Source organism: Peromyscus californicus, unplaced genomic scaffold, assembly GCF_007827085.1.
Source record: "Peromyscus californicus insignis strain IS unplaced genomic scaffold, ASM782708v3 Scaffold_19__1_contigs__length_69161282, whole genome shotgun sequence".
NCBI lineage: Eukaryota > Metazoa > Chordata > Mammalia > Rodentia > Cricetidae > Peromyscus > Peromyscus californicus.
The window spans coordinates 6,402,412-6,415,327 of record NW_026294491.1 but is presented as its reverse complement, the minus strand read 5'-3'; the positions used below and the strand labels follow the sequence as shown (position 1 = coordinate 6,415,327).

At 48.1% G+C, this 12,916-nt stretch overlaps 1 protein-coding gene across 1 annotated transcript in view; it reads right to left on the bottom strand.

Annotated features, from left to right (window-relative positions):
- Cmtr1 (cap methyltransferase 1) overlaps nt 1–12,916 on the bottom strand; it is a 43,429-nt gene that overhangs the window by 9,504 nt on the left and 21,009 nt on the right. The window contains exons 6-13 of the mRNA XM_052744479.1: nt 11,631–11,702; nt 10,258–10,352; nt 10,098–10,170; nt 7,119–7,317; nt 5,737–5,855; nt 3,226–3,322; nt 2,777–2,909; nt 1,820–1,999 (exon numbers count right to left, since the gene is read on the bottom strand). Of these exons, the coding sequence (XP_052600439.1) occupies nt 1,820–1,999; nt 2,777–2,909; nt 3,226–3,322; nt 5,737–5,855; nt 7,119–7,317; nt 10,098–10,170; nt 10,258–10,352; nt 11,631–11,702 (968 nt within the window). The remainder of the gene's footprint in view (nt 1–1,819; nt 2,000–2,776; nt 2,910–3,225; nt 3,323–5,736; nt 5,856–7,118; nt 7,318–10,097; nt 10,171–10,257; nt 10,353–11,630; nt 11,703–12,916) is intronic.

Here is a 12,916-nt window from a genome sequence, read left to right as displayed (position 1 = left end):
AAAAAATTCATATCCAATTAAAATGTTCCTCAAAAATAAAAGACTTTTTTTTTTGTTTATTTTAAATTTTTTTTATTTATTTACTTTGTGTTTGAGTGCTTTGTCTGCACGTATACCTTTATGCCAGAAGAGAATATCAGATCCCCCTAGAGATGGTTGTGAGCCACCATGTGGTTGCTGGGAATTGAACTCAGGACCTCTGGAAGAACAGTCAGTGCTCTTAACCACTGAGCCATCTCTCCAGCCCTCTTTGGTGTTTATTTTATAGGTTGTTCTCTTGAGACAGGCCTCACTACTTAGCCCTGCCTGTCCTGGAAATCACAGAAATCCTCCTGCCTCTGCCTCCTGAGGGGTGGGATTAAAGGCGTGCACCACCATGCCAGACTAAGAAATGCATTTTTAACTAGACAAAAGCTGAAGGGATTGTCTCCAGTAGACGAAACTGCCTGAAGTGGAATGACTGCCAACAGGAACTGGGCTCTCCAGGAGGGAAGAGGAAGTGTGTCCGGAAACACAAGGATAAGACACTGATCCTAACACTCAAGAGGCTCGCTGATGCAGGAGGATAACAAGTTCTAACTGGCCAAGGCTACACAGAGCCTCGTGGAAAGAAAACAAATCATTCACAAGAAAAAGAAAGAAAAAGCCTAAATGGGTTATCAAAATTTAAAATTTGAGATCTCAAACCTGGAAAGGAAGTAAGATTCTCTCACTTCACAGGTGATATGCCAATGGGACAAGACAGAAAGCCCAGAAAGAAATGCTCACTTACTACTACCTATCAGTACTGCTAATGAGACAGCAGAGGACTTTAGTATGCCAAGACCATTGAACAGAGAAAGGACAGTCTGGGAAGTCTGGGGGGAAAAAATGAAGTGGGACCACTAGTCAATGCCGTATCCAAAAATAATTAAAAATAAAATACCTCAATACATGGGCTAAACTTATAAAATCTTACAAAAAACAGGGAGAAGCCTCACAAGTGTAATAATAAAAGAAATGAATAAACCAGGCCACAATGATATTAAAAACTTCTATGCAAAGGACATAAATCAGTGGGGAAAAAAAAAAAAAACCGCAGGGCAGGAAACAGTATTTCACATCCAAATCTAGTAAGGGATTTATGCCCAAAATACACGGACAGCCCTTTAATTCAATATTAAAAAAACAAAACTAACATTTAAAATAATGTCTGAAAGGAGAGGTGACCAGAGAGATGGCTCAGCAGTTAAGAATGTACGCTACAGTGGCCGGGTATGGTAGAACACATCTTTAATCATAGCACTCGGGAGGCAGAGGCAGGCTGAAATCTGAGTTTGAGGCCAGCCTGGTCTACAGAATAAGTTCTAGGACAGCCAGGGCTACACAGAGAAACCCTGTCTTGAAAAACCACAAAGGAAAAAAAAAGCACACTGCTCTTGCAGAGGACCCAGGGTCAGTTCCCAGTCGCCATGTGAGGTAACTCACAACTGCTTATAACTCCAGCGGTGGGTGGGGGAATAGCCTTCCATCGCCCACCTGGAGAACCCCTGACCTGACCAGATCTGGACTCTGCCCTTGCTTTCACCTCTGACCTCCAGTCAAGGGTCTTCACAAGGCAGCAACCACAAACTGCAGTGATTAAGGAATTACCTGTCTACAGGCAACCATAGGCTTTCTCTTCACCATCAGAGCTAGGGACCCACCTGCCACCCGTGGGACAGGACATGCTAACGTCCTGGAACCAGCAGAGCAAACACAGATGACAAAATGTCCCAAGAGCCAGCGGTCATTGGCCCTTCATGCTATAATACCCCAGCAGACATAGCCAGTGGCTTACCTCTCATTAGACCGTATCATGTAGTCATTGAACTCATGGTCTCCTTTGATGACCGTCAAGGGAACTACCAGGTTGACATCAGACTCAGTGTTTCTCAGCTGATTGAGCTTAATATTCACAGAGAAGAGGTACTCCCGCACGTCGTCTATACCCACCTTCAGACCTTTGCACACCACATACCTGCAGGAGACATCCTGTCACTCCAAAGAGCTCAGAGCCTTCTCCCCACACACTCCTTCACCCCACCCCTGTAGAGTCACAAAGCTAAACAGCTTTGCTGTTCAATCTTAAGCCTGAGCACAAAGAGGAACACATACCATGCTTTAAAATACGCCACCTCAAGTCCTTCCCTTTCATAGGAATTGGTGGTGTTCACTTTAATCCTACTTGGGAGGCATAGGCAGTCAGATCTTGAGTTCAAGGCCCGCCTGGTCTATGTAGTAATTTCCAGGCTAGCCAGGATATACTGTTAAAACCCTCTCAAAATAAAAAATATAAAATCCTTCCCTTATACGTGAGACTGTCTCTACTTCTATGGGGTGTTCCCAACTGCCCTGCACCAACAGACATAACTTGGGAAGGCTTTTAATTAGAGATGGAACGTCTCAAACTCTCCACAGAAATCTGTACTGTAATCTGCTACTTGAGAGTTCTGGTTGGCTTGTTTTCTCTTACCTCTCATATGGGCACCTGGATGTCTGTGGTGCCTCTGAATAGCAGCCCCCTTGCCTGTTCGCAGCCTGTATCTCCTCTGAGTGTCTCTATTAATGGTCACACTCTTCCTGGGCCAACTGAGAATCCCAGACAGAAGTATGGTAAAGGACCCTGGCTCCTATTGCAGAATCACATCTCCAAAGTCAAGGTTTCTAACAGTTTGAGTGCCCATGCCAGACACATGTACAGGGTTTACTGCTGACTTCTCACCAACAAGCTGGCTAACAGAGAGGAAGGCCTTACCGCTCCGAGTTGGCAGGCCGGCTGGTGATGGGCTTGAAGAGACACACTCGTTCAAAGCAGCAGTACAGCAGGTAGATGAGCCCCACACTGAAGGGTGTGAAGAGGTCAAAGGTTTTGCAGATGAAGTGGCCCCCTGGATTGGGAAGAAAACCCAGGGCAATCAGTGGCTACTCGAGGATGTGAACCAGTAAAGATGACAGACGGGTCCATTGGAAATCCAAGGCAGTCTATGAGGCAGTCAGCTTTAGGGAGGGCTTGGGGCTCCCCTGCCTTTTCTTCCCTGTACTCTTCATCTAGCCACCAGCCACTGATACAAGTGTTCCTTTCTCTTTCTCTTTTCTTTCCTTCTTGGTCTATTTTTTTTTAAACATCTTAACCAACCCCTGTACATGCTTTCGTCCAGCAGGGCCCCAGTGGGTCCTTGGTGAGGGGAGACTGAGGAGTGTCACCTGTGCGGACAACAGACAGCGCCATCAGGAACTGACAGAGCAGCAGCTGCTTGCTGAGGATCTCCTGCAGGTTTTCCTGCCCCTCCACAGAGAAGCCCTGAAAGGAGAGCACAAGTATGGAGAGAGAAATGGGAAGGACTGAGCCTTCCATCCCTACCTCATCTCATCAGGAGCTCCTGGTATCAGACAGCCACCGTCTGACTGATCAGCATTTCAGTGTCTTGGTCTAAGTATGTGGTCAGTTACAGACAAAGGACCCCGGCCTAACTGCTGAACTTGAGCCACCTTCCTGCCTCCTCACTCCTAAACCACAGGACCAAGTCTGCTTCTCCAAAGAAATGGTCCAGAAAACCTTGAAATTCACATGGGAACCCAGAGACACGTAAGGCGAAGAGAGGCAAAGTACTGGCTTATCACTAGTCAACCACAAGACAGAAAACATTTATGGCCTAAGAAGTTGTTACAGAGAGTAAATGTCAGGAGAATGTTCTGCCATTACACTGACCTCAGCAGGCCCCAGGTCTGACCAAAGAGAATTGTAAACTAAGGATTTTCTTACAATACCCACTACTCTGTGCTTAGCTGTGGAGCCCCTCCAGCTGGCACACTCTCAGGCCAGGGTTTGCTCCAAGGCTGCATACTGTGATTCCTAGAGCATCTCCCTTCAGCAGGGAGATGCCAGACACAAACCATGCTTACACTCATGTAAAGGAGGCAGGCAATGGGGAGAAAGGACTGCTCTTTAATGGGTACGGTTTCAGTTTTACAAAATGAAAAAGTTCTGGAAACCAGTTGCACAGCAGAGTGAGTAGACAAACACTACGAAACAGCACACTTAGGACAAACTGTGCTGTGTGCTGTAATCACAGCAGAGAGATGAGAGCACTAGCTGCTATTAAGGTACCCCTAGGCCAGACCTCACTGATGCAGCCCTGTAAAAGTAAGTATTGTTTGCTATTGTCTCCCAGACGTAAAGATGTTTCTCAGAATGCATGTTTGTTATAGAGCTAATTAAGAATTTTTAAAAAAGCCAGGCATGGTGGCACATGCCTATAACTCCAGCACTTGGGAGGTAAAGGCTGGAGGATCAGAAGTCAAGGCCTGGGGCTGGAGAGATGGCTCAGAGGTTAAGAGCACTGACTGCTCTTCCAGAGGTCCTGAGTTCAATTCCCAGCACCCACATGGTGGCTCACAACCATCTGTAATGAGATCTGGTGCCCTCTTCTGGCCTGCAGGCATACATGCAAACAGAACACTGTAAATAAATAAATAAATGAATGAATAATAAATAATAAAAAAAAGTTCCCATTCTTAAAAAAAAGAAGTCAAGGCCTGCTTCATCTTATAGTAATTCTGAGGACAGCCTGGAAATTTGAAAATAAGAGAAGAGAAAGAGGTAAAGAGATAGGAGTGGGAATGTTCAATGTACACTATATACTTGTATAAAAATATCCTTCTGTAACACATTACCATATACACCAAAAAATTCCAATTAATAATAGAGAGAAATCCAAAGGCCAGGCCAGCCCTCCTGCTACCAAAGCACACACTCTCTGAGCTCGCAGCTCTGCTCACTGTCAGAACCAGCAGACCCCACGCAGACCCCACGCAGACCCCACGCAGACCCAACGCAGACCCAACGCACCTGCTCCACAGGAGCAGCCCCTCCCTCTTGGCCCCAGCTCTCCATTTGCTGTCCCTACTGTGGACATCCTCAGATCCTTCTAACACTCTGCCTTCCTTCTACACCCCGAGGACTCAGAAGGCTCTTCTCCACCCCGGCTATCTGATCCTACAGCACACAGCATACTGTCTGTCTGTCCTTCCTCGAAAACAAGTGGTGGCTCACACCGGAAGGGATCCCCTGTGGCCTCACATCACTGGATGAGAGCCGCGGCCAAACAGTGTGGCGGTCAGTTCTGTCTGCATCCCAAGCAGCTGCTCAGTAGGCCCTTAAAAATTCACTTCAGCCACCCAGGGGCCTCCATGGATTCTGTGCTGCTGCTACTGCTTAAGTGTCTATCTGTCAGTGCATGAGAGGCTCAGAGGAGGCCACTTGTAGACAGCCTCCAACAGCAACAACCAAGATGACAAGTAATAGTAATGTGCCTCCCATTCAGTTTTGCCTAGCTGATTTAGCTGGAGTCCATGCCTCATCGGTTCCTTAGCAACTAAGGCATTTTTTGTCAGCAAAGTGAGCTCAAGCAAATGTGTCCACGATAGTATAGTCTTTACAAAACTTTAAGGAAAATGTATAAGATAAGTAAAAATGTGCATCCCTACTATCTGAATGGTGAGTTACCATTTCCAGTGGCGGCTAAAGAACAAACCAAAGCATTTCTCAAGTCGGGGTGGGGGTGGGGTGTGTGTGGGGTGGGGGTGTGGCTTCAGAAGCAGAGCACTTACTTAGAATGCCCAAGGCCAGGGGTTTAATCCCCAGCACAGCAAGCAAAAACAACCCTCTAAATTCACAACACATCCTTAAAACATCTTTCAAGGACAGTCACCTACCCCATCTGCCATGAGAAAGTGGACACCCTTGCGATCTGTGTTGTCCAGGACAAAATTCCGAAATGCATTGATGTTTTCTGGGCGGGTGATATCTCCGTCTCCATCGACCCCACCCTCACCTGATGAGATACAAGAACCCTGTAAGTATAGCTGGGTGGTGGTGGCATATGCCTTTAATCTCAGCATTTGGGAGGCAGAGACAGGTGGTTCTTTGTGAGTTCAATCAAGGCCAGCCTGCTCTACAGAGTGAGTTCCAGGACAGCCACTGCTGTTACACAGAGAAGCCCTGTCTCGAAAAAAATCAAAAAACAAACGAAATAACCCTGTGAGTTTACGGGCTGTCTGGAGCTATCAGGGAACCCCACCCTCACCTAATGGGACACAAGAACCCTGTGAGTTTACTTGCGGCTAGGAGCTAGGCCAGGAGCTCTCAGGGACAGTAAGCACAGATACCAAGTAAGCTCTAAGACCCAGGACCCATCCTGCCTATTGGTCACAGACTAGCAAGAACCAAACCCTGCTCTCAAATGGAACTGACCAGCCAACAGTCATCAACTGAAGCAGAGGATTTTCCTTTTCAAAGCATTTATGCTTAAGAACCAGTATTAGCCAGACACGGAGGCTCATGCCTACAGGTATTCAGGAGCTGAAGGCTAACCTGGGATACACAGGGAGTTTTAGATTGGCTTGGAACATAAAGAGACCTTTTCTTTAAACATCAAAAAGTCCAAGCTGAGCATGGTGGTGTACACCTTTAATCCCAGCACTCGGGAGGCTGAAGCAGGCAGATCTCTGTAAGTTGATACTATCCTGATCTACACAGTGAGTTCCAGGACAGCCAGGGCTACATAGAAACTTTGTCTCAAAAAACAAACTACAACAACACACACACACACACACACACACACACAAACAGAAAACAAAACCAAGACAAAAACACTCCACGTCAACCTCCAGTAAGGACTGTTAGGAATAAATTTAGGATTTGCTGACAGGTCCCGTTCTATTTGTCAGGGCAGGGAGACTGCTACAGCTCCTGCGCTGACTGCTAGAAGTGTAGTTCCCGCAACCCACAGGGGCTGATCTGTGTGTTAATGGCCTTGCCACTTTCCAGCTAGGAATCGGGCAGTCTCATTGTCCCCATCATCACACAAGAGCCACGATCCTGCACGGAGGAATTAACATGGCTTTGATGAGAGTGTGTCTAAAGGAGTGCAGGCCTGCGGCAAAAAAAGACACTTCAAAGGGATCCAAGCCCCTCATGCCAGCCACTTGAGCCGCATTAGACTAGCAGAGCACAGGTGGCACAGCTTTGGCCTTCAGGTCCCCAGACAGAAGCTGCCCTTCTGCTTCCTAGTCCCCGCCCCGTTCAGTGTCCCTACCATAGTAAGGCTCGAAGAGCTCGCTGGAGGCCGAGTAGAAGTCCTCCAGTTTGAAGTCATTAGGGCCCTTCAGAGTCATCCCAAAGCCTTTTGCATGCCACTTCTTCCTCCACAGCACGTACTCGGAGAAGCCACCTGGGCCTGCGCAGACATCAGCAAAGTACAGAAGGTCAATGTCCCGGTCCTTCACCAGTGGCTTCTGCGAAGAGAAGTGGAAGACAAGGAGACAGGGACACGGATGACTCAGTAAAGAAAAGAAAGGAGAACTCGGGAAGAGGAGGCCAAAAAAGCCTATCAGCAAGTATGATCCAGAGCTCCCACCAGGCCCTCAACACCCAGTATATTTCTCCTCAGTCACCAGTGCCCTCTGGAGCCTCCTCACCCAAAATATCCTCAACACCTTTCCTACGACCAGGCCAACTCAGACTCCTAATGAAAGCATCTCTGTGCCTATCAGAGTGGTGTACTCATGTCCTAGGTTCTTTCCTCACCACACTGTGCCTATCCTGTATCCTGGTAAGCAGAGTATTGCAGACAGAAACACCAAGACACAAAGCAGCCTGCCCACAGCAGCTGGAACAAAGCCAGGCCAGAGTCCAGAAACCTGACCATTAGACTGCTCTCCCTGAGAAGAAATACTGCCCGCCTCCCAGCTTCAAGGACCTGCCTTCCTACACGACAGCCTCAAGCTCCCCTCCCTGGCTCCTTCTCCCCCTTCGTCCTTCAATTACCTTTCCTCTGGAGTAAGTTTAGACTTAGAGAAAAGTGACCGATATAATGCAGTCAGCACAGTGAGTACGAGCAGGAATCATCAGTTTAAGCGCTGTAAACACTGCACAGAAAGAAGTCAAGGTTTCTCAGCACTAGGGCCTTAGCCCCGAGTTCCAGCCTCTCTAGCCAAAGGGAAGCAGGAAACTCAAGGACTCAAAGCATCTGGCCTCCATAAGGTGCCTAAATATGATCTCATCTGGTGATTTCAAAACCAGTGGCTTGTTGGTGCACAGTAGTGTTCATATACCATCTAGCACTTGGGAAGCTGATGCAGGAGGATTACTGTGAGTTCAAGGATAGTCTGGGTTACATAGCAAGATCTTGTCATAAAATAAGAACAAGGGGCCTTTATAAGCCCTGTCCAGAAGTCTGCTCATAGAAGAACAACTGGTTCTTAGCTCTGCCATTTCCTCACTGTGCAGTCAAGGACAAGCACACATCTGAAGCTATTAAGTTCAGTTGCTCGACTGTAACTGGGATGAATGTAGGTATTTCTCAAGGCTACTGTAGGATTAAACAACACAACCTGTGGCAAAGGTCTTTCTAAAACTATAAAGTAGTCACCAACACAAGACGGCTTTATTCAACTACATCAGCTTCCTTGGAGTCAAAACTCGTCTTTTCCTATTTTTCTCGTTTTTCTGTCAAGTGCAGTACTGCACATAAAGTGGGCACCGTCGATGCTGCCTCATTTCCACTATCATGGCCAAAAAGTAAATATCACGTTGACTTTTTCTTCTATCACACTTTACAGACAAGCTTTCTTACCTGAATAACATCCTCAGGATAACCCTCATGTGATGTAATAATACCTCAAGGACGTGACTCCCTCCTTCCCTTGTTTCTTCCAATTCTAGCTCCCAATTTCTTTCCCCCCCCCCCCAGTCCCTTCTTTCCTTTTCCTATAACCCGTAGCAACAGAGACCAATTATTAAACCTAAGAATTCCTCTTCTCTCCTTCTCCACACCACCCCAAGCTTCCATTTTTCTGATGCACAGGCAATAATTTGCCTGACCCAAACACCCCTAAGACCCAGCATGCTTAGGCGTCTAGCCACTTCCACCTCTGCTGGCAACTGCTCCCTGAAAACACACCAGGCCTGCTAGGCTTGGCTTTCACTCAGGTCCTCAGGGAAAATGGAGATGAAAAAGAAGTACGCACTAGGGCTAGAGAAACTAGTTTTTATCATGGCATACAAAGACACATCTCTGACAGGGCCATTCTCCCTGGCCACTAACAATCAATTCAGGTCAAGAAGCTGCCTGAAGCTGTCCAAACACACTGCATCTCCCTATGTAGCAAACATCCACCCTCAACATGAATGGTACAATCCTGTGCTTACTTCATTCTCATGACAGCAAAAGACAATAACCAGATCCCAGCTGCTGACGGCAGACACATTCAAAAGCCCAGATGACGCTGTGACTTCCTATCAGCTTAACAGAGCTCCTCTGCTAGGCGTGGGCTTTAAAGGAAATCACTGGGAGCTCAGAAAATTAAATCAACATTGTATCACCCTAATTTTCTCAAGATGCTAATTCCAAGAGCTTTTTGTGCTGCCTGCTGGCCCTGGAACATGGGGAGGGCCCTGGGAGAGAAAATGAGCAAAGGCTAGAGGGTCTCCATGCCAGTTTTACCAGCATGGAGCAAGTAGTTAGGCAGGGGAACTAAAACATCAAAGAACTTGAAAATAAGTTCCTCTAGCCGGTGGGTAGTGGGGCTGGGAAAGTCTAGCAGAATGAGGGTTCATGAAGCAGAAACAGGTCTAGGGGCAGCTGGCTCCTGGCCCTGTCACTGTAAAGGAAACCAGCTTTCTAGGAGTGGCAAAAAATGCTTTGACCCCAAAGGGAATTCTAGAATGAAATTTCCTTTTTTGCTTTCTCTGTCATTATGGAGGGCCAATGTTCAGAGAAATGAGATGTAGCAGAGCAGAAAATCATTTTGCTCTACCGCTTCTAGAGAAAGGCCAAAGCCTCATAATTATGATCCCACACAGAGCTTGTTCAGGGTAGCAGAAAGAGAAAATGACCCTGCTGAAATCACAGATCTTTAGAGCCTGTGCACTGGGACACTCCTGGGACCAAGGAGCACTGAAGGACTCTATCTGGGGAGGCAGAGCAGAAACATCGCTGCCACAGAGCAGGAACACACTCGCATTGAACAAATGGCAATCTCTGAGCTCAGGTCCACTCAGCACGAAGTCTCACCCCACGAGAGTCCAGGGGGTTTGTGAACATACGGTCAAACACAAAATCCATGTTAGCCATCTTCATTGCTGCCCTGGAACAAAGCAAGAGGGAAAAGCAGGGTCAGTCCCAGGTGAAAGGTGGACTGGTGTAAGCAGGGAGGGAGGGCTGTCCAGCACACCTGTTAAGGAAGAAGACTCCTCGGATCATCTCATAGGGATTGGCTCTGGTGCGGGCTCGCCTCATCTCCTCCCCATCCAGGATGTCAAACACACTCTGCCAAAGAGAAGGAGACTCTACAGCAAGATCACAGCAGGCCCTCTGGGGCAGGACGCGGGTCCTAAGACTCACTGCTCTCCAAGGAACTGGGTTCCTGTGCACCTCAGCTCTGAACTACCCAGTCGTGTAGTCCTGACAACTTGCTCCATCACTCTCCCCCGTAAAGTGGTAAAAATCCCAACGAAGCAGAGGCCTGGATGTGGTTAAGTGGTTAACAGCACCTCTGCTACACAGAAAGCCATCTCTGCACAGCTAGTTCTCACAGCAAACTGTTTCCCCATGTCGCCACAACCTTCCAAAGGATTTAAGTCCTGGCACTCAGGATCCCTTGATTGGGACTCTAAATTTAAAAACAAGTTGGGCAGTGGTAACGCACGCCTTTAATCAAGAACTTGGGAGGCAGAGGCAGGGAGATCTCTGAGTTCAAGGCCAGCCTGGTCTACAGAGTGAGTTCTAAAACAGCCAGGACTACACAGAGAAACCCTGTCTCAAAAACAAAATAAACAAATAAACTTAAAAAAAAAAATCAAGACCAGGAACTCCTACACACACACACACACACATCCCAAAACAAAACACAACACAACACACGGGTAGGGGGATTCCTCCTTCCTTCTAACTCTACTCTCTAGGAACAGACATCCTTATTACACTTGAGATACAGTCACCTTATGTAAATCCTGTCTGCCAAAAAAAAGGGGGGGGGGGCGCTTTGTGAGGGAGCCTTCATTTTTTTCAAACCCACTTCCTCTTCCGAGTACCCAGGTGTATGCTCCCTGACCTGCACTGAGGTCAGAAGATGGAAAGGGAAGCTAACACTTACCCAAGTGTTGCTACACACTCTGACTCCATTTAACACTCACAGCCACCCAGAGAAGTACCTTCTACAGTTTTACAGAGAACACAAACTCAGAGGCACCCAAGCTACGAGCCCACAGTCACACAGCAAAGATACTGTAGAAATGAGGTTCAAATACCGATCTATCTGGTGCTGACAAAATGACTAAACTCCCACTTCACCAGGCCCCTTGGTAACATATCAGCAGGATCTGACACACTGAGGTTGAGTGAGTGCTCTGCTGACGGCTGACAACATAGACAACACAACAGGCCAAGGCCAGACAGTTATCAGAAAAGCACCACCTTGGACATACGTGTCATGGATTCTTCCCATCTCCAGGAAAAGACGTCAATGTCACACTCCCACCAAAAAGAACTAGAAAAGCCCCATTCACCTTACCCATAGGCTTCCCACCGGACCCAGGCCAGCCTTACCTTACATTTCAGCACACTGTGAAGCAGTTCTTCCCCACAGAACTCTGTTTCATCTTCAATAACCATCTTTCTCTACAGGGAGAAGAAAATCATAAACATTGACCAAGTGTGACTATTTACTGGGACAGTGGGGAGATTACGGTTCTGAGTGCTCAGAGCAAGAAGGGGCTTAAGTCCCTGCCAAGAAACATCAATCCCTGAGGGGCAGAAAGAGACAATTCCAAATCCCTCTGGCTGTGCTCCAGATGGCTGTGAGATGAAGCAGTCTGCTGGGAGCTCTGGGTAGAATACCATATGGTCACAGCATGCCCAAAGGCTGAGGCTGGAAAGAGCACACAGGAAGGAGACACACAAGCTGTCTGCCCTGGAGCAGAAAGGCAGAAGGACAGGGCTCCCCTGCATGACAAGCCTGTCCTTCATCCAGGAAGCCTGCACTCAGACGGGCAGAAATGTCTGACACCGGCGATAACCTGGTGACATTACAGAGACCAAGGGCCCAACCAGCACTGGCCCTCGAAGGTCATCAGGTCCAGCCCAGCTGTGTTGCTAGTTCAGAAACAACTTTTCCCAGGGACACAGGTGTGTGTGTGTGTGTGTGTGCGCACAGGTGTGGGTGTGTGTGCACACAGGTGTGTGTGTGTGTGCGCACAGGTGTGTGTGTATGTGCGCACAGGTGTGTATGTGTGTGCGCACAGGTGTGTGTGTGTGCACAGGTGTGTGTGTATGTGCGCACAGGTGTGTGTGTGTGCACAGGTGTGTGTGTGTGTGTGCGCACAGGTGTGTGTGTGTGTGCGCACAGGTGTGTGTGTGTGTGCGCGCACAGGTGTGTGTGTGTGTGTGTGCGCACAGGTGTGTGTGTATGTGCGCACAGGTGTGTGCACAGGCATATGCAGGCCCGTCTACGCCACAGCACCCACGGCGTGTTCAGAAGACAATCTCAGGAGCTGGTTCTCTGCAGGCAGTTGTGTTGGTCCCTCCAGCAATCACACCAGGCTTACATACAGACGCCTCTACTGACGGAGCCATCTCGCTGGCCGGGGGTCAAATTGGACACTTCTCAGAGTCACTGAGGGAGCCGAGGGCACATGTCCAGTATAGAGTGCTTGTCTAGCAAGTGTAAGTTCAATCCCTAACTGTAGCGGGTAGCTGTTCCAGCTTTGACCTGGAAGTACTACTCCCTTTGAGGCTTCGGTAACTGTCACACCTAGAAGGCGGGGCCGAGACAGGAGCCCTGAAGACCCGAGATCCGGATGTGCCGGCTCTCTTGGTTCCTGGATCCTGGACGC